The 25,568-nt window shown below is 31.8% G+C and overlaps 1 protein-coding gene across 2 annotated transcripts; it reads right to left on the bottom strand.

Annotated features, from left to right (window-relative positions):
* Positions 1–337: 337 nt before the first annotated feature.
* Positions 338–17,941, bottom strand: LOC139523309 (uncharacterized). 2 transcript variants are annotated; one of them, XR_011664592.1, is made up of 4 exons: positions 17,919–17,941; positions 7,575–7,601; positions 2,391–2,505; positions 338–1,420 (listed from the first exon to the last, which is right to left on the bottom strand). XR_011664592.1 is itself a non-coding variant. In XM_071317181.1 (4 exons), exons 2-4 carry the CDS (start codon positions 7,598–7,600, stop codon positions 1,235–1,237), a joined length of 327 nt encoding a protein of 108 aa, XP_071173282.1. In that variant the 5' UTR covers position 7,601; positions 10,211–10,249; the 3' UTR covers positions 338–1,234. The 2 variants fall into 2 exon arrangements, 1 of the variants encoding a protein (XP_071173282.1); XM_071317181.1 differs by lacking the exon at positions 17,919–17,941 and adding an exon at positions 10,211–10,249.
* Between the last annotated feature and the right edge of the window lie 7,627 nt (positions 17,942–25,568).

Below are 25,568 nucleotides of genomic sequence, written 5' to 3'. Positions count from 1 at the left end.
TGTACTGTACTCTAAAGATAAAAAGAGCTGCTGAACTGATTTACCAACTCACTTAATTTTTTTTTTTCACTTTTGGGAACTCCACATATACTTCAAAGTGATAATGGAAGGTAATTTACAGCTTATGTAATTACGGAGGTTACAATACTATTGTCAGGTCATTAAGAATGGCATATTGTGGTATTAAAATTGATTCACATGCATCAGAAATAAACAAATTCATTCTTAAACCAGTTGTTAGCATGACACGGGTCACGTCTTCTCGTGTATTTTAGGATAGCATCATACTAAACCCCTAACGGGAGGGATTGTGCTTGATTTTCATATGAAGAAGACATTATTTTTTAATCAGTTTAATTGAGGTCTGTAGCTGGCATGTCAGTAAATGTTAGTATTCCATTATTAATAAATATGTATCATTGTCATTAAAAAAAAATATTTTTTTTATGAAAAGATATATCTCAAAGATAGTGAGTTGTATAAGTAATTATCTTTTTCTTTACAAACATTGTACAAGTTATTACTTGTACAATTTATTTGTACAAGTAAAAAATTGTATGATGGCACCATGCAATTAATAACTTGAACAACATGTTTGTACAAGTAATAACCCGAACAAAATAATAACATGTACACGACATATAAATATCAAAATATCAATTCAAGCAGAACAGTATGTATTCTTTTTATAATTTTCGAAATAAGTATTTCTATTTGTAAACTTATTTTTTTCTGTCAATTTTGTATGCAACATATGTGCATTGAAACCCTACAGATGAATACAAAATAATGATGTTTTATAAAAATATTGGTAAATCTATATGCATCTTATTCCCTTATTACATTAATATAAAAACATATCACATGTAGATTCTTTTGACTTTGTTTAATGATAATTGCATACCGTATAGCGGGTTATTTTCGCGGAGTGTAAATTGTCGCTGATTTTTTTCGGATAGAACAAAATCGCCAAATTAAAGTGTACATGCAAAGGTATCGATTAAAGTTTTTAATCCGCCAAAATAATAACCCCCAAAATGTTTCATATACCTTATTCAATGAATATCGCGAAATTTTAGACCGGCGAAAATAACCCGCTATACGGTATAAACTACAATTATTAATGATGTCTTTTATAACAATACATTTGGTATAAGCAATATCTTTTGAATAAGAGTAAATGGTAAGTATTTAAAACAAGCAATAACGCTCGTAATCATTAAACTTAAATACACTAATAACGCGATGCCCCCGGATTATACTGTTCTGGATAGTACGGTGCTTTGGTCATTTGCTCGTTTGATGGAAGTACCGATGATGGTCTCGGGTTTGGACTGATTGCATCGGTATAAACTAGAGGCTGCTGCAAATATCCAGGGTTTTCTATACCAGTAATACCATTTTCAACAGGCCCTTGAATCTAAAAAAATATATATGTATAACTCACACTGGAAAATATAAATTATGTTTTTGTCGCTTTTGAAATGAAAACGGGTTGAATTTATTCGTATGGTATTATTGTTATTGTTAACTGACAAACATATTATAAGCAATATCAAGATATATCAACAATTTAAGTGTTTACTTTAAATCAATTGCGTTGGAAAATTAGTTCAAATGATTACATATGATACCAAGTGAAGGATATAAAAACAAATATACTCACACCACGTCTTTCTATATCTATTAATATTCGATAGATTATTTTAAAAAGACAACGAACCATTGTATTGTTATTTAACAACAAATTCCGGTAATAGATATGTACTTACACATATATTTCTTAAACATTTGTTTCTGAATATTAGATGACATTTCTGAATCGTTTAAATTTGTTATAAATTTCGTAGTGTTATCAAAATTGTTTTAATAATTATTTTGTGTTTAATGCCAATTTCACTAAGTGTCAGCCGCTCTTGAACAATTTTAAGGAATTTCCGGTCCTCAATGCTCTTCAATTTTACTTGTTTTGGCTTTCTTACTATTTTGATCTGATCGTCATGTATGAGTCTAATGTAGACGAAACGCGCGTCTGACGTATCAAATTTTAAGCCTGGTACCTTTATTAACTATCAGCACCATTTTGTTGCAAGAAAAAGCCTTAAATAAGTTAGGAGCCGATCGCACGTGCAACGTGATATGAGTGAAAAACAATAGTCTATTCTATCTAAAGGCAACTTAACCTTATATAGTTTTAACCTATTGGATGAAAAATATATTCAAACAAATTCCACACACTCAAATGTTCAAGGATGAATTTGCAAAAGTAAAAATTTCCAATGAGGGTTTTCTATTGTGCATAAAACTTGAGTATTATGCACATTTAGTTATGAGCTACACATGTTATTTTTGAATGTTATTTTAGAAGTTTCACCAATATATTTACTTACAACAGTGCGATGAATAATTGTGGTTTGTTCATTTCCTGATCTGTTTGACCATCTAATTCTATAACAAATAGCTCCCCAGCAACAAATTTTAACGATGAGCACTAAAGGAATTACCCTGAAAAAGAGTTACGCCAAATAGAGTATTTTATCTATTTGCGCACGAAACATACTTACATTCATATGTAAGTCACAGCACTTGTTCATGAAATTTGTGGTAATTAAATGGTTTACAAAAATCAAATTTGTAGTTAGATAATTTACCACGAATTTCATGAACAAGTGCTGTGACTTACATTTGAATGTAAGTATGTTTCGTGCGCATTTAAACTTCAAACACACTGGTAGAAAGGTAAAATACTTAACTACGAATCAAACGTCTTTTTTTTTTTAGCCAGGGCGTTGTTAATTTATTCAAATACATTAATACATACACGGGTGAATCGCACACGTTCAGATATATAATCACCATAAGATTGTGACAAGGAAACGTCACCATCTAAAAATGGATAACTAACAATAGTAAGTGAAAAATCATCTCCTTTTATCATAAATTATGTTATTAAGCCTCCCCATAAAGATAAAGATATCAAGATGCAGGAAATGTCAGTGTTCGTTGTTTGCATTAGCTTTATTTAAAGTCAGTGCGGCAAGATAAACTTCTTTAATGTGCACACAGAGGTCGTTATTGTTGAGAGCCAATATATCATCTAAAAGTGTTATTAAATTTTGAATTAGATGTTGCGTCGATGGGTCCTTGCTGATTTTAGTCAATGTTTCGTCAGTTTCTTCAGTTTCTACAGTGTCAACAATTTCTTTTGAAAGAGCTGACGATGACAAGGCAACTTTAGGGTCACTTCCCAATAATGCTTTATACGGCGAATGATCAATCGTTCATGGTTTGACCTGGGAAAGAAAATTAAAACATAAAATAGTTGCATACTATTACTATTTATGTCAGCGTTCGCCCTTTCTGAAAACTCATGACTTTGAGGGTGACATGGTTTACCATGTACCAAGTTAAGTTCTGGCCAAAGAAGTATAGGTTTTGTAATTACATAATTTTTAAATTCTCTTCGATTATGACTTTGCACAATATGTGGAGCTCCCAAATGTAAAAACAAATGTCAGTATATTGGTAAGCCACTTCAACTGCTCTTTTTGTCTTTATAGAGCATAGTACACTGAATTTGTGAAAGCGATCCTGGTAGTGCATGATCCACTTATATTCTCCAACTGGATAGGATTGATAATCAACAAGGTCTATTTTACACTAAGAACTAAATAAAGTCTCTAGAAGTTTTGGAAGAACGACTAATTTGATTGTTTCGAAGAGAAATTACTAGGTTCACTAAGTTCCAAAAATGGCCCTGTCCCAAAGAAATATTTCATCAGTAATTAATTGACTATCTGCATGTTTTCTGTATGAAAACAAGTTTCAAAATTCAATATTTCACTAATTCTACATTTTTGGGGTAAAAATGCAGAAAATCCTCAAAAATCACAGATTTCAGGATTTTACATGTATTTTTGTTCTGATTCATCATTTAGGTTGCATTTCTGTAAATATTGACAATGCAATTTCCTATAGGAACTCCTTTTACGGCTAAAACTGTACCACTTTTACTATGAAGTTTTGAAAAAAATCTTATCCTAGAATTGAATGTTCATATGCACCACAATTTTTTAGAGTTTAAACTAACACTTATTTTCATAACTACCCATACCTCGAATGAAAGGTTACCACAGATTTCAATGTAAACAACATGCACATTTTTATTTACTGGTAACATTGCCAAGTTATGTCTCTGTGAGATGGAACACAGAGAGCATAACTAGGAACCAGTATGTAAACAAAATTTATTTTCTATGGATATTCAAGTTCTCCCCAAAAGAGGAGTATTTTGAGAAACAGCTGTATTTACAAAGTGCAACCTATACAAATATTTACTCAAATAGAAAACTCCCTAAAATCAGTTTTTCTCACATTAATACTCATTTATCAGAATTATAGCCTTAAAGAAATCACAGTGCATACTCTAAGTTTTTCTTTACTGTATATTTTATACCCCATCCCCTGTTTCAATTTTTTAAAGAATTTGAAAACAAGATTTTAATTAACCAGCTAACCCTATTTGCATATTGTCTGATATAAGAAATGCCTAGAACCTGTTTAAAACTATTTTGATAACATATTTAAAGCATATCAGATTACTATAAATGTAATGTTTAGCAGTCAATCTTTAATACAAAGGTTCCTGGTTCGATTCCCGTCTCGCCAGGGACTGAATTTTCGGCGCTCCCTTGACACCTTTTGCGAGTATGGTCTTGTGGAAACGACGATAGTCCGTCAGAAGGGGACGATAAATGGCTGACCCGTGTTAAGAGAGTGTCATATCTCTTGCACGTTAAAGACACCCTTGTAGATTTCGAAAAAGAGCAGGCTTATGCCGCTACAAGGCAGCACTCGCAACCGCAAAGTGGAAAGGGATTAATATAAGTTGCAAAACTTGTTTCCCAATCCACTATAATTAAATATGTTTCAAGATTATATAAATAAACTCATCATAGATTCCAGGACCAAATTTAGTATACGCCAGATGCGCGTTTCGTCTACAAAAGACTCATCAGTGACGCTCGAATCAAAAAAAGTTAAAAAGGCCAAATAAAGTACGCTAAGGTAATTTATGCCTGAGGTAGAAAAGCCTTAGTATTTCAAAAAATTAAAACATTTGTAAACAAATAAATTTATAAATATAACAATATCAATGACAATTCATGTCAGCACAAAAAGTGCTGACTACTGGGCTTCTGATACCCTCCGGTAACGAAATCTCCACCAGCAGTGGCATCGACCCAGTGGTTGTAAATAAATGATGCAGATACCAAACTGAGATATAAATTCACTTAAAATGTTAAAGAGATGACTGCTAACATCTGAATTTTGCATTACTTCCTAGCATAGTTATTGTTTTTCTATATCAAGAACTTTAAAATCATAAAATCATAGCATTTACAAGTTAAATTATTTGTTTTATGACCCAGGGGATAGGCAATTTTCTATGTTTTTTGCCCCTGGGGCCTCAAATTTCCTAAATCATTCTGCTGTTTCTAGCAATTTTGAATATCTAGTACATATTCAGGATTGAACACACTGTTGTAAGTTTTGTTAAGATATTCTGTTTTTCTAGCTTGTATTTATTATGCCGTGGTGACAAAAACAACCAGATTTAGGTGTTGCGGCTTACTTTATGGGTTATCGAAAGGACACTAACACCCCATACATAATATTCAGGAAGGATCTATGAGTTTCAATGACTGCAAAGACTAAATATAAGCACTTCTTAACAATTTAACTTACAAATATGCAAAGTATTATGAATTAATTGTGTATCCAGGAATTTCTGTAAACTATGCATACTGTAAACTGTGAATTTATGCTGAGTCATCATATTTAAGGCCAAGGATTCTATCAATCTTCATTTAATATTCATAAAACTTCATATTTGAGTTAATTTCTTTAAAATCTGTGAAATAAAGCAAAATTGGTTAAATTCTGAATTATCCCCTTTTTCATCCTATATAGGTTGCATTTCTGTAAATATTGACAATGCAATTTCCCATAGGAACTCCTTTTAAGGCTAAAACTGTACCACTTTTACTATGTAGTTTTGAAAAAAATCTTATCCTAGAATTAAATCTTCATATGCACCACAATTTTTTTCAAAGGTCAAAATATAGGGCTGTTCGGGATATTTTCAACGTTTATATGCCCTGAACTTCTCAGAGTTTAAACTAACACTTATTTTCTTAACTACCCCTACCTCTAATGAAAGGTTACCACAGATTCCAATGTAAACAATATGCACATTTTTATTTACTGGTAACATTGCCAAGTTATGTCTCTGTGAGATGAAACACAGAGAGCATAACTGGTAACCAGTATGTAAACAAAATTAATTTTCTATGAATATTCAAGTTCTCCCCAAAAGAGGCGTGTTTTGCGAGCAGCTGTATTTACAAAGTGCAACCTTAAGGTAATTGATTTTCAAAATCAACATTGTCTGATTATTTCGCTGCTGTCAAAGTATTTACTTCTTACAATGTATAATGTTGTGGATGCCTCAATGACCAACTCCGGATTGTGTTGTTTTAATCAAATGGTAAATTTCATCAACTGTACAATGATAGATAATTTAGTCTCCTTTGCGAATGATTTTTTTAATTCCGGTACATTTAAAACATCATACTGCCTTAAGAAATGTCCTTGATTTGCTGACTTTTATGGAACTAAAAGAGGGACGAAAGATACCAAAGGGACAGTCAAATAGGCTTCCCTTAAATTACTAATAGTCGCACGTCTTTCGCGCGTGTTACAAGTAATTACCTGAACAGAATGATAACATGTACACAACATATGCATATGTAAACTATATGGATACAATCCACTATCGTTATAATATTCCTATGAATTATGGTCAAATTTTAAACAAACCTTCACACGTAATAGTATGAATTTGAGAATTGTAAAAGAAAAACGGATTGGAATACGTTATCAAAATCACGCCTGACGTGATTCGTTTGTTATTCTTTCTGAATCCTCTACTTCTTATTAATTTTGTACAATTTGTATGCCCCATCTACGATAGTAGAGGGGCATTAAGTTTTCTGGTCTGTGCGTCCGTTCGTCCGTTGTTTCGTTCATTCGTCCGTTTGTTCGTTCGTCCGACTGTTCGTTCGTCCATCGGTTCATTCGTTCGTTCGTCTGTCCCGCTTCTGGTTTAAAGTTTTTGGTCATGGTAGTTTTTGATGAAGTTGAAATTCAAACAACGTGATACTTAGTACACATGTTCCCTATGAAATGATTTTTTAATTGTAATGCCAAATTAGAGTTTTTACCCCTAATTTCTTGGTCCACTGAACATAAAAATGATAGTGCGAGTGGGGCACACGTGTACTATGGACACATTCTTGTTTCGTTCAGCACAAGTATTAATATTTTTGAAACACTATTCAAATAATCTTAAGGAAGTAATCTTTCGGCATCTGCTTTTAACGTCGGTATACATTTTCGATCTTTTTGATATTACGAAAAATCTTTAAAATTTCAAATAACTGTAATTCCTTTACATTTTAGACAGACTAATTCTTTTATAAGAATATTTACATAACAATGTCCATACTTACATAAATAATGAATTACTGTCTCCCATTCTGAAATAACAAACAATGTGTATGTACTACAGAGACACTGATGTAACATATAAGACGTCATACATAATGTGTGAAACAGTATAGATTTAGTTCGTTTAAATTGGAATTATCATAATTTATCTATTACAGATCATGCTCATAGAAGTGTGCATAATTGTATAAGGTCGCAAAGTGAACGCCTAAAACAACGGATCATGCATATAATGTAGCATTTACAGTTATTGATTCGCTGCAAAATGTAAATCATTATATTGTCGTTTCGGTTTGCAAGTGACGGACAAATTCCAAAGTGTTATGCATTTTCTGGCTGATTCAGCAATGTCTTTGCGAAACACAGTTGTGAAAATGACTGAGTATAAAATGGACATCCCTGAGTCAAGATTTACCTGTAAGATTCATATCTTTCCAGTTGCCATGCATTTACTTCTATATCTGTATCATTAAATTGTTTTACATAAACGATAACTTTCTAAACCAAAGATACAATTTTTATAGGAAATATTGTGAAAAATTCAAATTTTCAATATTATTTACCTTTGTTCTTTAAAATCGATGTTAACTTGTGTCTAATGAGACAAATATTAACAGCTGACTCCCTGACGTATCTCTGCCGTCATAAAAATTTCGAGCACGAATATCGTATTCAAACCCAGAATTCAACCAATCAAAAAACAGGATTTGGTGTTCGAGAAAACATTTTGTACTTCGAATTCTGAATAAGGTTGATGTGGTATCCGTCGTGTTGCTTATGTTATTACAAATCCGGTAAATAGTCCAATTCGGCAGGTTGTAACCTATATTTTAGTGATATTAGTATGAATACAACAACAAGCATGCATAGCAAGAATCTCTCAAAATGTTAAACATTACCACGGAGAACATTATCTACCAACGTTTGGCCCTTGATAAAGATAAGTACATACAATACAAATGGAAAAACTGGGCACTGCTACTAGACCGACTCATAAAACCTGGTTTTTTACTATTTAGATTTACTCTGACAAATATTCTGATCTCAGTTACTCGAGATGGTAGAACTGGTTGATAATTGATTGTATAAATATGTGTTATGAAAATCATAGGTACAAGTCCTGTTCAAGAACAATCAACTAAAACAAAAAAGAAACTATTTACCTCATTCGTTCAGCATACTTTTCTCGATTAACCTTCAATTGTGAACGATTAATCCCATTATGTGAAGGCCAATGATGAATAAACACACACAGAAATCAATAAAAAAATGTATTAAAGGAGATCTTAAAAGTGTTCAAATTCATTTTAGGATAACTTAGCCTAAGGATCTTTAATTTCATTAGAGGTCGGTCGTTTACAAACGTATCAACCGTATCGTATACGTTGACGTATCCGCATCTGCAGATAGATCAAAAAATATTATGTGATCCCGAGCTTATTAATAAGACCATGCTTCATTTAAAACAAACTAATTGGAATCTCTTCGAAACAATCAAACATACACTTTCAATATTTGTAATAGTGGTGTTTTGTAAAAAAAAATAAGAAGCTCTATTAACTACTTTTAAAAAGGAGCCCATGTAGGGCAGGTACACGAATATCGTACACAACCCTTTAATAATCTAGTTAAAAATATATTTCAACATCCTATATGAATACGCACACAAAAAAAATTTACTACTTGTATACATGTATTAAAGAAACTTTGAATATTGTTCATTTGCGATTTTATCATCAAAGGTAATAGAAAATTACTGAGTATCACTCTATTTGTCAATTAACAATTTGGTTCTACGTGAGAACAAGTTCATACACAAACACACAATTTTACCGTATTCACTCCTATAATGCCTGTAAACTGTTCCAACTATCCGGAATATCTTTAAAAGTCGGGTTACATATTTCACAAAAAAATCGATTTTTCCTAATTGTTTTGTAAGTTTCTCCTTTAGAGATTAATCAATCGCCCATTTGCATTATTGAAAGTACACAAAATTAACGCTCGGGATTATATGCTGGTTTTTTTTTGTTGGTATATCTGCAGATGCGGATACGTCAACGTATATGATACGGTTGATACGTCTTTAAATGACCGACCTCTAATAGTGTATTAATATGTTAACATACAATTGATGACATTTTGTTATAAATCATGTTAGTATCGAAACATCTGACATCTGATAAACTTAATTGAAGTTTAATAAAAAGTAAAATCTCAAAAATACTTAACTTACAGGAAAATCAATTCGGAAAGTCCATAATCACATGGCAAAAACAAATAACAAAACGCATAAAAAACGAATGGACAAGAACTGTCACATTCCTGACTTGGTATAGGCATTTTCAAATGTAGAAAATGGTGGATTGAACCTGATTCTCGAGCTTCCATTAACTTTCTCCGGAAACGCTCAATCAACAATATTTGAAAGCCGAGGATGAATAGATATCGAAAACATATTGAGCCAAATGCATAAAGTGGGTCTATTTTCTGAGTAAGTAATCAACTATTCAACTAACCCATGACAGGGAAGATATTCATTGTAACAAAAAGGAATTAAACAAACAGATATGAAGATGTGGATTTCCAATCACTTTTTATAACTTTTGATTTTCATATTTTAACGCAGATGACTTACCTTTATATCAATGTCTGTCGTATAAAACTGGTCTTGAAGCTATTCAATTGTCCCGGTTCTTTTACATTCTTGACTTTCAAATATTGAATCCTATTTTGAATAAAAAGTAAACAAAAACAGAAAGAAGAGTACAAAAAGTAGCATTTTTAAAGTAGCATAATGTAGTTTCTTCAAAAACACTAATTCGTGTGTCATTTCAACGATCTAAAAAGAAATTTCGACAAAGCTGTTATTACTCTCACCAGTTGATACATATAAAGTTCCTGGTTCAACATATTTGACAATGCAGACATATTTTAAAGCATTAAAGTTTAGTTTATGAACCAAATGAACGGGTAGTAGTTTTTCTTAATAGAACTCTCAGTTATCAATGATGTGTTGTTAATTATGTTTAAACACTAGAATAGTAATTTGACCCACACATGCAGAATGCAAACATTTTAACTTCGCGATTTAATCGTCTACAAAATTAAAGAACAAAATAAAGAATAACAAAAACTAATAAAAATAACATTATTGAATTAAAGATGTTTGCTACTCTTTTTCAAAATAACAAAGCTGCTATACGTTGATATCATATAAATAATAGAACTGTATTTTAAACTATATGTAATCAAGTTATGAAATTGTGAAAAGTAGGAGTTTATAAACACAATTTTTAATGTCAATTCATGGATAAAGTTAGAGAATTCCGAATATCTCGCACACATTCAAAAACAGAAGGCGACATACTTATACCATCCTCTCTCGAGGCATCATATTACTAGATATATAGAGGCTGTTGTAAACGTAGAATTCCGAGCGTTCATAAATTTGTAACTTAACACCATCTTTGTAGAAAATAACAGTCACGATTTATTCACACTATATGTATATACAGACGTTAACATAAAATACAGAATACACGGCATACACTCCGACAGTACAAACTTTCAGCCTTCTTGTCCATCCGGCAACACATCTCTCTCGCTCACGTCACTATCACACAACTTCAAAAATACGGGAAACAACGTTAACATTGGTTTGCGGCATTACGGACACGAAGACAAAGTCACATTCACAACAGAGGCAAAGGTCCTAAATTAAAATTATTGGTATATGTTTGTAAACTCAAGTATCGAAAATAAACTGACAACGCCATGGCTAACAAAGACAAGAAGACAAATAATAGTACACAAGCACAACATAGAATCACTATCATAGGCCGTGTTCACATTGACCTAAATTCGGTGTTGTGTTAGTGTAACTCACACGTAAACTAAACACAATTGCGTTCCCATTGATAAAACTCAATGTTTACATGTAGTTTAAATCATGTTTTATCTACACACAGTCGATAGTCAATGTAGGCCTTGTGTAGGTTAAGTGTACACAAAACTAGGCATTTAGGACATTAGTTTTACCGTGTATATATATTTAAGGAGGAAACTATTTTTGAGTAAAATTGATATTTTTGATAATTATTAGTACATAGTTCTTTACAGAAATTATTGTCTAAATTTTACAGATTTTTTTTTGTTAAAAAAAATTAACGTTCTTTATCAAGACTCAAAGCAGCATCATTGCCGAACCCATAAGGCAGCAACCAATTGATTTTTCGGGGGGGGGGCTATTATAGTTGAGTATAAAACATAAAGGCAAGGGGGTGGGGGTGGTGAGCTATGGATTTTGTTTTGGAAACCAAAAATGTTTCCAGTTTTTGGCCCTGAATTTTGTTTTTTTTTTTGTTTCACCCTCAGCTGCCACTATATATAATGCTAAAATTGATTTCGACTTGTCACCAAAATTTGTCCTGAAAAAAATCAATAGCCCACGCCCCCTACCCCCCTCCCCCCGCTCCCCTTTCCCCTCCCCAAAAAATGAAGTAAATAGTTGCTGCCTAATTCATTTGAAAAGGTCTTCCCGAATCGACTTGGCGTACACAGAAATATTCGCCACTGGTCTTTACTCAAACAACGATTCACGCATAAATCTGGACTAAAAAAAGTGTGAGGTAAATGATACGTTTGTCTAGTATCTCAGATCCGTTAAATAACACTTAAAATAAATAAAAAAAAAACGTTACCCTATTCCTTGACCAAATACTACTTGGAGAAGAAATACCATTTGAAACAAACAGAAAAGATAAAAATGTAGTGATCCCTAATATCTCAATCCTTTTTTTTTCGGCTGTAAGCACGCTGCTGCAGCTAACGTTTTCTAATGCGTAATCGAGACATCTCTAGTATATTCAAACTACTACAAATAATAAAAATGGCTTTCATAAAGTAGCAACCACTTAACTTAAAAAAAGGGGGAGGGTTATTTTTTTTTTTATCTGAGTCAGATTTTTTTTCGCGCGTACGTTTTTATTCCTTTTTTTCGATGCTGGTGATCAAATACTTTTTTTTTCAATATTTAACACTATAATGTATGGGGAAACTCTTGATTCAGAATAAATTTTTTTTATCATGTGTATGACCACTTTTTTTATCAAATTGGGGAACGGAATATTTCCATTTCCACCCCACCCCCTTTTGAAGACAAATGGTTGTTCCCTTACCGCTAGAAAAATTGTCCAAAAATTTTGAATTCAGTTCTACGTAATGAACATTTAAATGACATATAGTTTACAAGTGGGAACAAATCTTATGTACAGGTAGCTAAACAAGGTGTATAGATGTAAACAAATGTAATGTGAAACCAGTGTACACTACACTAAACTAATTGTAAACATGTTTACTCTACACGGCGTTTGGTGTGAACACGGCCATAGATAACAACAACGCATGTATTATGCAACATTGTTAGGATATGGTTAATAATCATTGACATATATGTTTCATGTTTAAATGATTAAGCTGGACTGCGATTGGTGTGGAGTAAAACAGTCTTAATACTAACGGCTTATTTGTTCATTCTGAAATCATCAATTTAATTTCTTTTATAACACAATGCATGTAAAATGGGTACATTGAGAATTGTAAGCAAAGCATTTTAATTTTCTACAGAGTCAATCATCAATTTACATGTTAATCAATACACTAAAATGTAACATACATATCTATTTATAGATACTTTCCACTGTATACCGTGATATCAAAATGAATTAATAGAATACAACAGTCCTGGATAGTGCATTTGTTTTGTTTAATATAACAACAACTTGCTTAGTAATGAAATACAATTGAATTCAGATGAGTAGTACGCAGCACAAACGAGTCGTTTTCTTGCAAATACAATAATAATCCCTCGTATTCCGATTACATTAATATTGTTCTGCGTAGCCTGGAGCTTTGACGACAGGTGGCGCCGATGATTGTGTTGAGTTTGACCTTGTCATTTCGGTGCTAGATGAAGGCTGTGGTATCCATCCAGGATTTTCAATACCAGCAACACCATTGTCACCTGGCCCATCATCTGATCAAAAAGTACATCTTTATAACTCACAATGAAACAATAGAATATGAATGTTATTATAAGCTTTAATCTTGTATTATTTTTTTAATAATTAGATCAATTGATATATGTATATGAAACACTGAATTTGTTTAATCAGTGATTATGAAGAATCCCTGATTTCTGAAAACATAAACGATTGTATAAAATGTATCTACGATTACAATTTTTGTAGATAAATCAATGTCAAAGAATGTAACCGAGTTTTGTAATATGGCATTGGGAATAATAGCAAAAAAAAGCTGTAAATATTTTGATTGAAGTTATAAGAGGAGATCTTTTCGATTCCTAGGAATCTACACCTGATCGATAACTTTGGTTGAATGTTCTTACTTGATATTTGTATTGTTGGAATTAGATAGAGAATAGACATGGAATGTTTAAAAGTGACAACAACCCGACAAAGTACAGAAAACAGCCAAAGGCTACCATTTGGTATTCAGCACAACGGAAAAAATCATGAACATGGAGAAGGGCTTCAGCTAACCCCTATAAAGGTGTGTACCCTTGTTCAGTGAAAAACTCCAAAACATATGGTTGAAGAATGTTAGAAAGCAAATTCGTGACTAATCTATAAGTACATATTGGATTCCGATTTTCGTCGTGAATTTCACGTCCTGGAGCTGATAAATAATAATTATAATTTTGGAATAAGAATACAATAGTAGTTGAAGCTTTGTGTCCTAGAAACGGGTATAAGTTGGAAAGACACGTTAAGCATTCACAACTCCGGACTTTTTGTAGGTGTTCTACATCCTCCTACACCCTTCTACGTCCACATGCTCATTGAAGATCTGTTATTTCAAATCGCATTTATAAAACAGTGGTGACTGCTGTATTTTTACCAATTAGATTTGTTTTTTTCATGCATCGTTGTCAATATAATGGAATCTGATGCAACTGTCATACAAGTTAGAGGTTACGCTCCCTTTAAAACCAGGTTTTAAAGAAACATTTTCTACAGAAGAAAAATGCTGTACCAAGTCTGGAATATGAAATTTGTTATCTATTCTTTTGATGTGTTTGAGCTTTTTTTTTGAGATTTTGCCATTTGATTAGGGACTTTCCATACGGTTTAATTTTCCGTGGAGTTCAGTATTTTTGTGATTTTACTTTTTAAATGCACGACCAGCGTATAACCAACGTTTAGAAAATTGCAATCTGAGGCAAAACATTACCACAACCAAGATGCACTAAGAGGATAAATGTGAGTTAAAAGGTTTATTATTGCAAAGGAGATTGACAATAATTGCTTCTTATTTAGAATGATATAAACATCCAGTTACATAAAACCTACATTTTTTACATCTTTTGTACTAATATTGTAATTATTGTGCGTTATTGTGTATGTACTCTTGTTTTTGTATATATTTTGTTTGTACAAGTTAAGCAATTTCAATTGATATTTTTATTGTGTCTTTTATATGCTAAAATGTTATACTACTGTTTCAGGTAAGGGTGAAGGTTAGCGCCTGTTAAAACGTTTAAACCCGGTGCATGTGTATGCATCTGTCCTAAGTCAAAAACCTGTAGTTCAATGGTTGTCGTTTGTTGATGTGGTTAAAAAATGTTTTTCGTTTATTATAAAGATGATATCTTTGGTTTCCTTTATGAATTGTTTACAATAGTCCTTTAAGGACCCTTTATAGCTTGCCTTACGTTGTGAGCCAAGATTCCGTGTCGAATGTCGTACTTTGATTTATAATTGTTTACTTTTTACACATTGTGATGTGGATGGAGAGTGGTCTCATTGGCAATCATACCACATCTCCTTATTTCTTTCTATAAATATGAAGAAATAGAAATGGGTTACTCTGTTAGATATACTTCATGTTAACATATGTTATACTAAAACTTTTTAGTTATGTACATTTCAATAGAAATAGAAAACTTTGAAAATTACATATTTATTATGTAAAAGTGCATCCTGTTAATTCAGGTCATCTTCAATCACAATTTCACAGACGGACGCCTATTATACACTATTAACTTGAATAACTTGTATTCCTTTTGTAAAGTGCGTTTAAACAAATAAATGATACAACTTTTAGAAATTATGTAATAGCCTTAAACACTCAAGAACCACAACCAAACAAGCTATCCGTAAATGTTATCGAGGCCATCACAATTTTACGTGTATTTTATCTATCGTAAATGTAATCCCGTCCTCTTTGACTAGAATGTAACATAACAAAATGAGACGTTTTACCGAATCTTAAGGTACATGCGCAACAAAATGACACTACATTTCAGCATTCACTCGTAACTTTAAAGTCCACACGCCAGAAGCTCATTTTTTAGAAAAATTTTATTGGATTCTGTTGGCCTTTATAGAAGAATTTTACATGCCCATTAGCAATTTTACAAACCTATGCCCTAAGACTTGTGGTTAAGCGTAAAGACTGAAATTAAGAATACGATATGCTTAATCTTCAGGAACTATAAGATTTGTGATTTGTGTTGTTTTGTCTTTATTTGTGAATGTTTTGTTTCATACAGAATTTGTTTGTGTTTCGGTGCTATTCGTGTTTTTTTTTTACATCAATGAGTTGGTTTGTCTTCGACTTATGAGTTTAAATATCCTTCATTGATATCATCTGAGTCTCTTTTTAATACACTGTGGAATCATATTTGTTGGTCATTTATATTGTGGATAAAATCATTGAAGAAAACTTTTTTGTGGATATTTTATATCGTGGTTTTGCCAATCCCTTCATTGGCATCCTATAGAAAATGTGTTATTCGTTGAACATTTGAATTCGTTGTCACCTGTATACACGAAACCCACGACAATGGGTATCCAATAAATAATAATTAACCAACAGTAGATACATATTAATATAAACTACAAGTTGGCAATCAAGAATCAACGACGTATTACTGTCACAAGTAATGTATAAGATTAGATTCATTTTCTTTGATATGAATTGTTTGTTTTTTGTCATACTAATAATTATATGCTGGATATCATAAATAGTTCTGATCTTTATCTTATGCAGTTGATTCAATATCCGAGATTATATCAAACAAAACAATTGAAGATGTGTATGACTGCAATGAGACAACCCTTCATAAGAGACCAAAGTACACAAAAATCAACAACTATAAGGCATTGTAATGCTTCACCAATGAGAAAATCTCTTACCGCATAGTCCCCGATAAAAGGCCCCGAAATGACCTAGGTAAAACAATTCAAACCATAAAACTAATGCACAAAATAATGAACGAAAAACAAATATGAAACACAACACTCATAGTTACTGACAGTTAGTTCAATGGCAATAACAACTTACAAAAAAAATCATGCATCTAATATGTTTGTTGTGATTTAAAACATAAAGAGTTATAAAAAAAAAAAAAAAAAAAAAAAAAGGATATACGTATGCAGCCATTCTTGTACATACTGCATATTAAAAGTAAAACGGACAAAATGACATATATGTTATAGTTATCTTATTGGCAATCATACCACACCTTCTTATTATCATATAGAAAACAATAAGGTTGATAACTAGCAGAAGAAGATCTAAAGAGACTACGCCGATCACATGAATCTACACGGTTGTTGCATGTATTTTTATTTCTTTAAGAGATGAAAATGAGGAACATAATTCAAAAGACCCCTTTCATATCGGTTGGAGAATTAAAACAAAATAATATCCTAAGAAACATGTGGTAAGTTGTGAATTTCTAATAGCATTGTGATTTTCTATTTGAAAGGTCAAAAAATAAATTTAAAGATGCCTTCTTCTTACTGAATTCATAATATCTCACATCTATGCCGAATTTACATTGAAGAGCATACATATATTCAGGTAACTAACCCAAATTAAAAACTGGGATTTTTCAACGAAAAAGTTATTTGTACAGAAGTATTATTGAAATATTCAAGTTATGAACACTCGATTTATTGAAATTATTTCTTTTAATGCATATTGTATTTAAATTTTCATATCCTAGTTAAAAATTTACCTACATGCATTGTTCATCATTACCATGATTACAACACAAAAAAACTTTATATGTAAAGTATAATAATTTCAGAACGTAAAACTGAAGAACTTTGCAATCTTTTAACATTGAGAAACACTTGTATACAGAATGTATTCCGCTGTTTTACTGCACATTTTGCCAGTCTTAGCTTTGTATTGCTCTGTTGATAAATTTAAGTAGTGTAGTGATTTCTTCAAATTTAAAATTTTACCATGAACAAGTTTATTCTAATGTTTTAGTTTTTATTTTAATTGATATCGATAAACTGTACACTTACCACTGTGTGTTGATCAAGTGTGGTCGGATTCAATCCTTGATTACCACATAAATTCATGTATCTGTCTGAAAATCTACAACAAATAGATACCCAGAAAATTATCTTTAAAAATACAACTACAGGAAGTGTCCTGAAAACAAATGTTTCAATACATAGAGTATAATGATGTGTGCTTGGTTTTCATATGATGAAGACATTATCTATCACTTAGTTCAATTGAGGTCTGGCATTGGCATGTCAGTTACTGATACTAGTCCCTTGTTAATTTATATCTTTCGCCCTTCTTTTATGTATTATTGTCATTTTGCCTAGTTTCTAGTGTTACATATTCTGACAATAGGTATCGGGCTTCTTTTAAACTAAGTTTCACTGTGCGTATTGCTGTGTGTTTGTTCATTTTACATTAGCTAAATGTAAAGAGGAGGGTTTCGATCTCATAAATATGTTTAACCCCGCCGCATTTTTGCGCTTGTCCTAAGTCAGGAGCCTTTGTTAATTTGATGTCTTGAAATTTGGTTATTAATTTTAAGCTTGTCATTCCGTCGGGCATAGTTTACCTGCAAAGGTATTTTGTTTTTGTCTTGTATGGTTGTGATGGTGCAACACGTTTTGTATTTGAATTGACTTATAGAAACTGTAAGTCTGGAGTACACCTGACTGCTATTATTTTGATATTTCATCTTTGGGTTACATTTGCCCGTAGTCAATATTGTTTTATCGCTTTTTTAAATGTAAAATTAAAAGAATGCTCACATTGAACATGTATCATAGGTATGGGTATATTATACAGTGATGTTCTTCATTATTACTGTATATAATATTAAGGTTCTCGTTTAATTGGCCTCAGAGAAGAGAATTAGCCAAATATAACTATCTTCATCATTTGCCTTATTTTGTATATAATATAAGATTCATTTGTGGAGTGATTTAAAGGAAAAACAGTTAATACAATGATTCAAATGGACTTAACAGAAAACAACTTCCTGATTTAATTAGTTTTAATTTGGTTGAGGCTACATATTGGGTATTTTCACCATATCATTCTTTTCATATTTGTATATTGTAGCTTAATACTCGAATGAAGAATTCTTATCTCATTTCGAATGTGTACAAATGTTTGATGTAAAATATAGTTTTAATTCATCGTGTTTATACTTACATAGATAATGAAATTAAATCTACCATTCTGAAATAACAAACAATACTGTGCTCAATACAAGATTATAATTTATTCACATATCCAGTATCTCGTAGTTTGTCATATATGTGATATGGAAAACCCACTAATTACACTGCATGTAAAAAAGAATTGTATATCAGATAGATTAATGTTCGTATCGACAGATAGAAATATGACATATGAATAAATATAGATAAACTTGGGGATACGCTCCAATCTATTTATATGATCTTATTTAAACTTATACGAGAAATTTACACATCTGAACATTTCTAAACTTTTTTCATATGATCGAAAGAAAAAAACGAGTTAATTATTAAATGTATTTAAAGAGAAATTAAATTCTGGTTAAGAATTAAGAGGATTTTAAGATTAATTAATTATCTATAGGAATACGAACAATTTACTTTTACGGTCGCTAATAAACCTTTTTAACGAATGTTTTTACCTAATGTGCAAGAGATTGTCTCAAAAATGGTAATGAATAGTAATGAACAGAAGTATATATACCAATAAACTAGGTAACAAAACGTTTGCATGCATATCTGTTATGCTTACCATAAAGATATAATTTCATGTTTTGGTTACTAATATATTAAAATCACGTTTGTACTAAAATGAACTTTTATTTTCAAATTGAGTAAAACAATTAGTAAAAGACAAGCATTTGAATATCGCTTCAGAGGATGAGCTTTTAGCTACCTTGATAAAATTGGGAAATTGAAAATAACCTGTATTTAAGATTATAATAATTAAACAAACAATGTTTACGTCTATTGAAAAAAGTAAAATCACAAATACTGAACTTAGAGGAAAATCTAATCAGAAAGTTCATAATCACATGGCAAAATCAAATAACAAAACACATCAAAAACGAATGGACAAGAACTGTCATATTCCTGACTTGGTACAGCATTTTCAAATGTAGAAAATGGTGGATTAAACCTGGTTTTATAGCGCCAACCCTCTCACTTTGATGACAGTCTAGTCAAATTCCGTTATATTTGCAATTATGCGTGCACTAAACAGACATAATAAATAAAATAGTCAAAATATAGGTACAGCATTCATCATCGTGTAACAATTTTAAAAGGAAAAATTTAACAGAACACAAAAACATCTATCTACAAACACATTCATTGATTCACGTGTCTGACGTCAGAAAATGTTTATACATCACATTAATTTGTCGTTCAATGTATATACAAACAATTTTAAAATTTCACATAGGCAATGTTAGCATACAGGGTTAAAAAATCAAAAGTATGTTAGAATCAATTTCAGAAATAAACCAAGATTTAAAAATAGTCCAAACGTTATATAGAATTTATAAGAATCCACAAATAGTTAATTCCACTACGCGATTGAATAATTTTGACGTTTGTGGTTCAACGTATTTTGTAATTCATAACAGAAATATATTATAATGAAGAGGTGTGTATTTGTGTCCACAATGTCTCTTAATTTTGACAGCTGGTGTCTCCATTGTGTACCAATCTCTGTATACTTATAAATTCATCAAATTAATTCTGTATTCAATGGTAATACTATTAAATTCGTCACTTTCCTTCAAATTTTAAGATTATTTATTGTAAGTATCGTTAAAGGTGTTGCCTAATGACGGCGACTGAGGATTTATTTTATCTCCCAGGACTTCACAGTCTTCTGCAGAGCAGTATAGCGGGGCGTATAACCCGATAACCCAGGTTGTATATTATCAGTTCCTGATGGTATCTTCATGTCAGAAGTCACTTATGTTGTACTGGCATGATTTACTGTATTCCCTATCATGATTTCCTTGATAGAGTGCTGCTGCTCACAAGGAAGCTTTTAAATCAAGAGTTCCAATTGATGAAGTTGTAATCATCCCTTCGTAAATTTTATGGACGCCATCACAAGTTCGTTATGTGATTTTGTCGCTGTCATGGAATAACCGTTTTACAGATGATATCGGATATGTACCTTATTTCTTAACTACAATCCCCTTCCCTTTTCATGAATGTGACCTACCAAATTATACAATTGAATTGATTGGGAGTAAATCGAAACGGAAAGTAATTTTTTTAAACATATAGGGCATTGGCATTACACGAATTTAACATTTTGAAGTTAGTTTGCGTTTTTTTCTTTTGCTACTTTAGTTCCATTACACTTATGCAATCAATAAATGGTTCGTTTCTGCTTTTTAATTTGTTTATACAGGCGATAGACAACGAATGGACAGTGCTGCCAATAATTGAGATTTATGAAACAGACCAAACTTAAAATATGCTATATGTAACTAAAAAATGGATAAACATCGGTAAAAAACACTGTTTTCTGTCATTTACCGCCATAAGATTGTATCACAGAAACTTTGTTTTTCGTATTTTTAAAAGCATAATAGAGAATAGAATTAGCATTGTCTAATAAAATTAAACAAAAACCTCTTAGCTTTCGAACAGTTTTTTAAATCATACTTCTTCTTTGCGTTCTATGGTTGGTGTTTTTCTTTTTTCGGTTACAATTGATCAAGTGTAATTGTGAACTAAAAAGCAGTATTGCTGTATCATAATATCATGGCGGACAACAACCAACCACAGCCATAATAATACACCATCATTACATAACACTGACATAGCATGTTGATGATCCTTTAAACCTTTATCAAGAATAGTTATGTGATACCACAACGTACGAAAAAGACCTCTAAAAGCAGATGAACATGACAAATGCTTGACTCATCTGATAAGCACATTGCAATGCTTGGTTAAATATCATTATGAACTTCATTCTTTTTCCTCAAAATGAGTAGATTTTTTTAATTAAAACACCGTGATAACTATAACAGCAACAAAAACAACAATGTCTTAAAAATAAAGACTGACAACAAAGTGTGGGAAAACATTTCTAAAAAAGTTATAACATATTCAAACAAAGACATAGCACAAGTACATGTATCTTGAACATAGAATGAAACAGGAGTTTCAGTCGGAACGTAACTACATCATAATGTTTAAGGCAATGAATAATTGTAATTTTAGTAATACCAAAAATGTGTTATTATGAATTTATCAGATCAGTGTATGACTTACAAAACTGATATGAAAATAACTCAATTATGACATGAATATGCTCTTTATAATATTAAGACAGATCTTAATTGGACAAAATCAGGTAGATAACATGTTCGAGTAAAACATTTCTGAATATATTTATACATCGTCAAAAGTTTACTGATTCGAAATTAATGATTGATATGAAAGCGTTACTCAATTATTACATCTTGTATCATTTCTTTGTTTCTGAAATGTGCATTCATATGTTTACTTAAAGAATATTTTTTCTTGCAATTGTGCATGTAACATATGTACAGGGAAGGGAAAATGAGAAGCAGCAAAAAGAGTTAAAGATTTATACAAAGTTATTCAACATTTCAAATGCCCTCGATTCCCAATAGATTTAATAAATACTAGGTATATTCATGTTCTTTCGACTTTGTTTCATGATTCTCACATGGAAATTACGAGAATTAAACAAATATTACTGTTGACTTATCATAGCAATATAGTCATTCAAGACAAAAACACTATGAATTAATGTGAGTAGATAGCAATACGAAAAGTATTAACAGTCGTATACACAAAACTTAATACACAAATACTGCGGTGTTCTAACGATAATTTTGTCTAAGGCATGGTGATATTGTGTTATGGTCGTAGGGTGGTTGTGCCAAAACAGCTTGTGTTGCATTATGATCGGGTGTTTCGGTGATAAATGGACGCATATATCCAGGGTTTTCTATACCAGTAATGCCATTATCATCTTCCACTTTCATCTAAAAACAAAACACATTAGTATAAATCACTTTGAAAAGGGAACTTTAATGTGTGTTATTGTTTACCTTCTTATCCCTTTTGAAATTATTGTTGTTTTTACTAATTGTTAAGGTATTGCTAACTGGCGACCATATAACGAAACAAAAGATTCATCAACATTTCAAATGTTTACTACACTGTATAAAGCATTTACATTTGAAAATTATTTTCAAGTATTAATATTGATAAAAAATGCTGTAGATGTCGAGGATTTATACTTATACAAATCGATAGACCATAAATGGATTAAAGATGCATTACTGTTTTTCAAAAAATAAACTTTCATGGTAAGATGTCTCTATGTAGAAACATATCTTGTAAGCTTTTGTTACATTATTATACACTTACCACTGTTTGTTGAATAATTGTGGTTCGTGAATTTCGGTATCTATTTGAACATGTATAACAAATAGTAATCCAGAATACAAATTTTACGACGAGCACCATAGGAATTAGCCTGAAAAAGAGTTACGGATGATATTGTCTTACAATTGCACATTTTATCTTCGAGCAACTCTTCTTACCACAAATTCAGAAAAAAATATTTGGCTGACATGTTTAACCCCGCCACATTCTGTATGTATGTGCCTGTCACAAGTCAGGAGCCTGTAATTCCGAGGTTTTCATTTGTTTATGTGTTACGTATTTGGTTTTATTTCATTTTGTTTTCATAAATAAGGCCGTTAGTTTTCTTGTTTGAATTGTTTTAAATTGTCATTCCAATGTCTTTTATAGCTGTCTAAGCGGGAAGGGCTTTGCTCATTGTTGAAGGCTGTACGGTGACCTATAGTTGTTAATTTCTGTGTGATGTTGGCAATCACACAGTAGTCAGCACTTTGGTGTTGACACGAGTATCAATTATATGGTCATTTTTATAAATTTCCTTTTACAAAACTTAGATTTTTTGGAAAAACTAAGGATTTTCTTCTTCCAGGAATAGATTACCTTAGCCGTTTTTGGCACGACATCTTTGAATTTTGAAAGTCTTAACGTTTTAAAATCGTATGATATTTCACATCTGTATTACTTTTTTGTACAAGCACTGTGCATACCTTTTTTGAATCAATATTCCCGTACTATCTATTCTTTTTTTCTGCGTTTGCATAAAAATGTCGGCTACATTGTTCATCTTAAATATTTAAAATTTTTAAATCTCTACATGTCCATTTAAACGGCATTTAATTTTTACATAACATTCCAAAAAAGAACTATTTGTTAAACACATCAATTTTCATACTTACACAAATAATGGAGGAGCATCTCCCATTCTGAAATAACAAGCGAAATGTAGTTATAACGGAACTGCAAATAATAACTTATCCTGCTGCAAGTTCGTTGTCCGTATGCACAATGTGTGAAGCACTATAGATTTCAGAGGCGGATTTAGGGAGGGGGGGCGCCCCCCCCCCCTTTTTGGGAAAAAATTTGGTTGCTTATATAGGAAATCACTGAAGCGGGACTGGAGCGGGCCCACTCTTAGGTAGCACTCCACAGTTAGATGTGTAGTTTCGCATTTTGGCCCCTGTGGATTTTTCAAATATGAGAGCTAGTGTGCAATAAAAATCATTTTTGGATAGCTGAGTATTAAAATAGCCTTTGTATTGGGTTTATATGAACATCAAGGTTATGTAATGTATGTAATATAGGCTGTTTTCTGCATGACAGTCCGTATTTGCATGTCCCTACCATACATTGGTCCGGCAATTATTGTAATGTTTTTTTCCAACTTTTTATCGCACGAACTTTGTGATTGGATTTTACGAAAAAATGAGGCGAAAGACACCCATTTTTTATTTGATCATTAGGAAGATTTATGAAAACAGTTTCTAAAAAGGTATCACTCAAAGGCATTGAAATTCTAGTTTGATCTAAATTTTGGGGGGATATGTGACATGTCAACCCCCTTTTTGCAATATTTTATGGTAAATAAATGCAGAATGTTGCCATGGATACACATATAAGGAATTAATTTTCACTCTTTTAACTTTTGAAAATCAAATCTATGGAATATACTGATTACATACATATGCACATGTACAACACAAACAGTTGGGTTAATGTATTAGAAATCCAGGAATAGGAGATGATAAAACATTTTGTGGCTCATTTTTAATTTTATTTTCTAACTGTGGAGTGCTACCTTAGGTCAGTCAGTGGGCCCCCACTTATGAAAATTTCTGGATCCGCCACTGGATGTCGTCGGTTTAAAATTAACATCAAGAGATGGCGTCTCAAAACAGGACTGGTAGTGGCTACTTTCAACGATAAATCATGCTTCGAATGGTGCTGAACGTCAACTGACCAACAATTAACTCGATCAAGTGTACGGAGTAAAAATAAAATATAAACGAATAATAGGATTCACCAAAATTTTTGAACAGTAAAATAGAGCACGTAAATCCCCAACACATACCCCCTTAAAATACAAGGGTCTAAAACTAAAGACAAACTGAAACAACAACGAAGAACCCTGCTTTGTTAAAAAATCATTCGCAAATGTAAATATTTAAGTAGGAAGAGTAACCCGACACGCTGATCAAACCAAACGTTTCCTCATGAGCAAAACACACAATCCGCCAAAATGAGAGGGGCAATAGAATCGCCAAAACAGTA

Source organism: Mytilus edulis, chromosome 5 (genome assembly GCF_963676685.1).
Source record: "Mytilus edulis chromosome 5, xbMytEdul2.2, whole genome shotgun sequence".
Classification (NCBI taxonomy): Eukaryota; Metazoa; Mollusca; class Bivalvia; order Mytilida; family Mytilidae; genus Mytilus; species Mytilus edulis.
This window is presented reverse-complemented; position numbering and strand designations above follow the sequence as displayed.

Bases quoted from the DNA above. Each gene is read 5' to 3' on its own strand.
- LOC139523309 (XM_071317181.1), bottom strand. From the start codon at position 7,600: ATGGGAGACAGTAATTCATTATTTAT. The intron at 2,506-7,574 runs GTAAGTATGGAC...ACTCTTTTTCAG, and splicing joins GACAGTAATTCATTATTTAT to GGTAATTCCTTTAGTGCTCA. The intron at 1,421-2,390 runs GTAAGTAAATAT...ATATTTTTTTAG, and splicing joins CAATTATTCATCGCACTGTT to ATTCAAGGGCCTGTTGAAAA.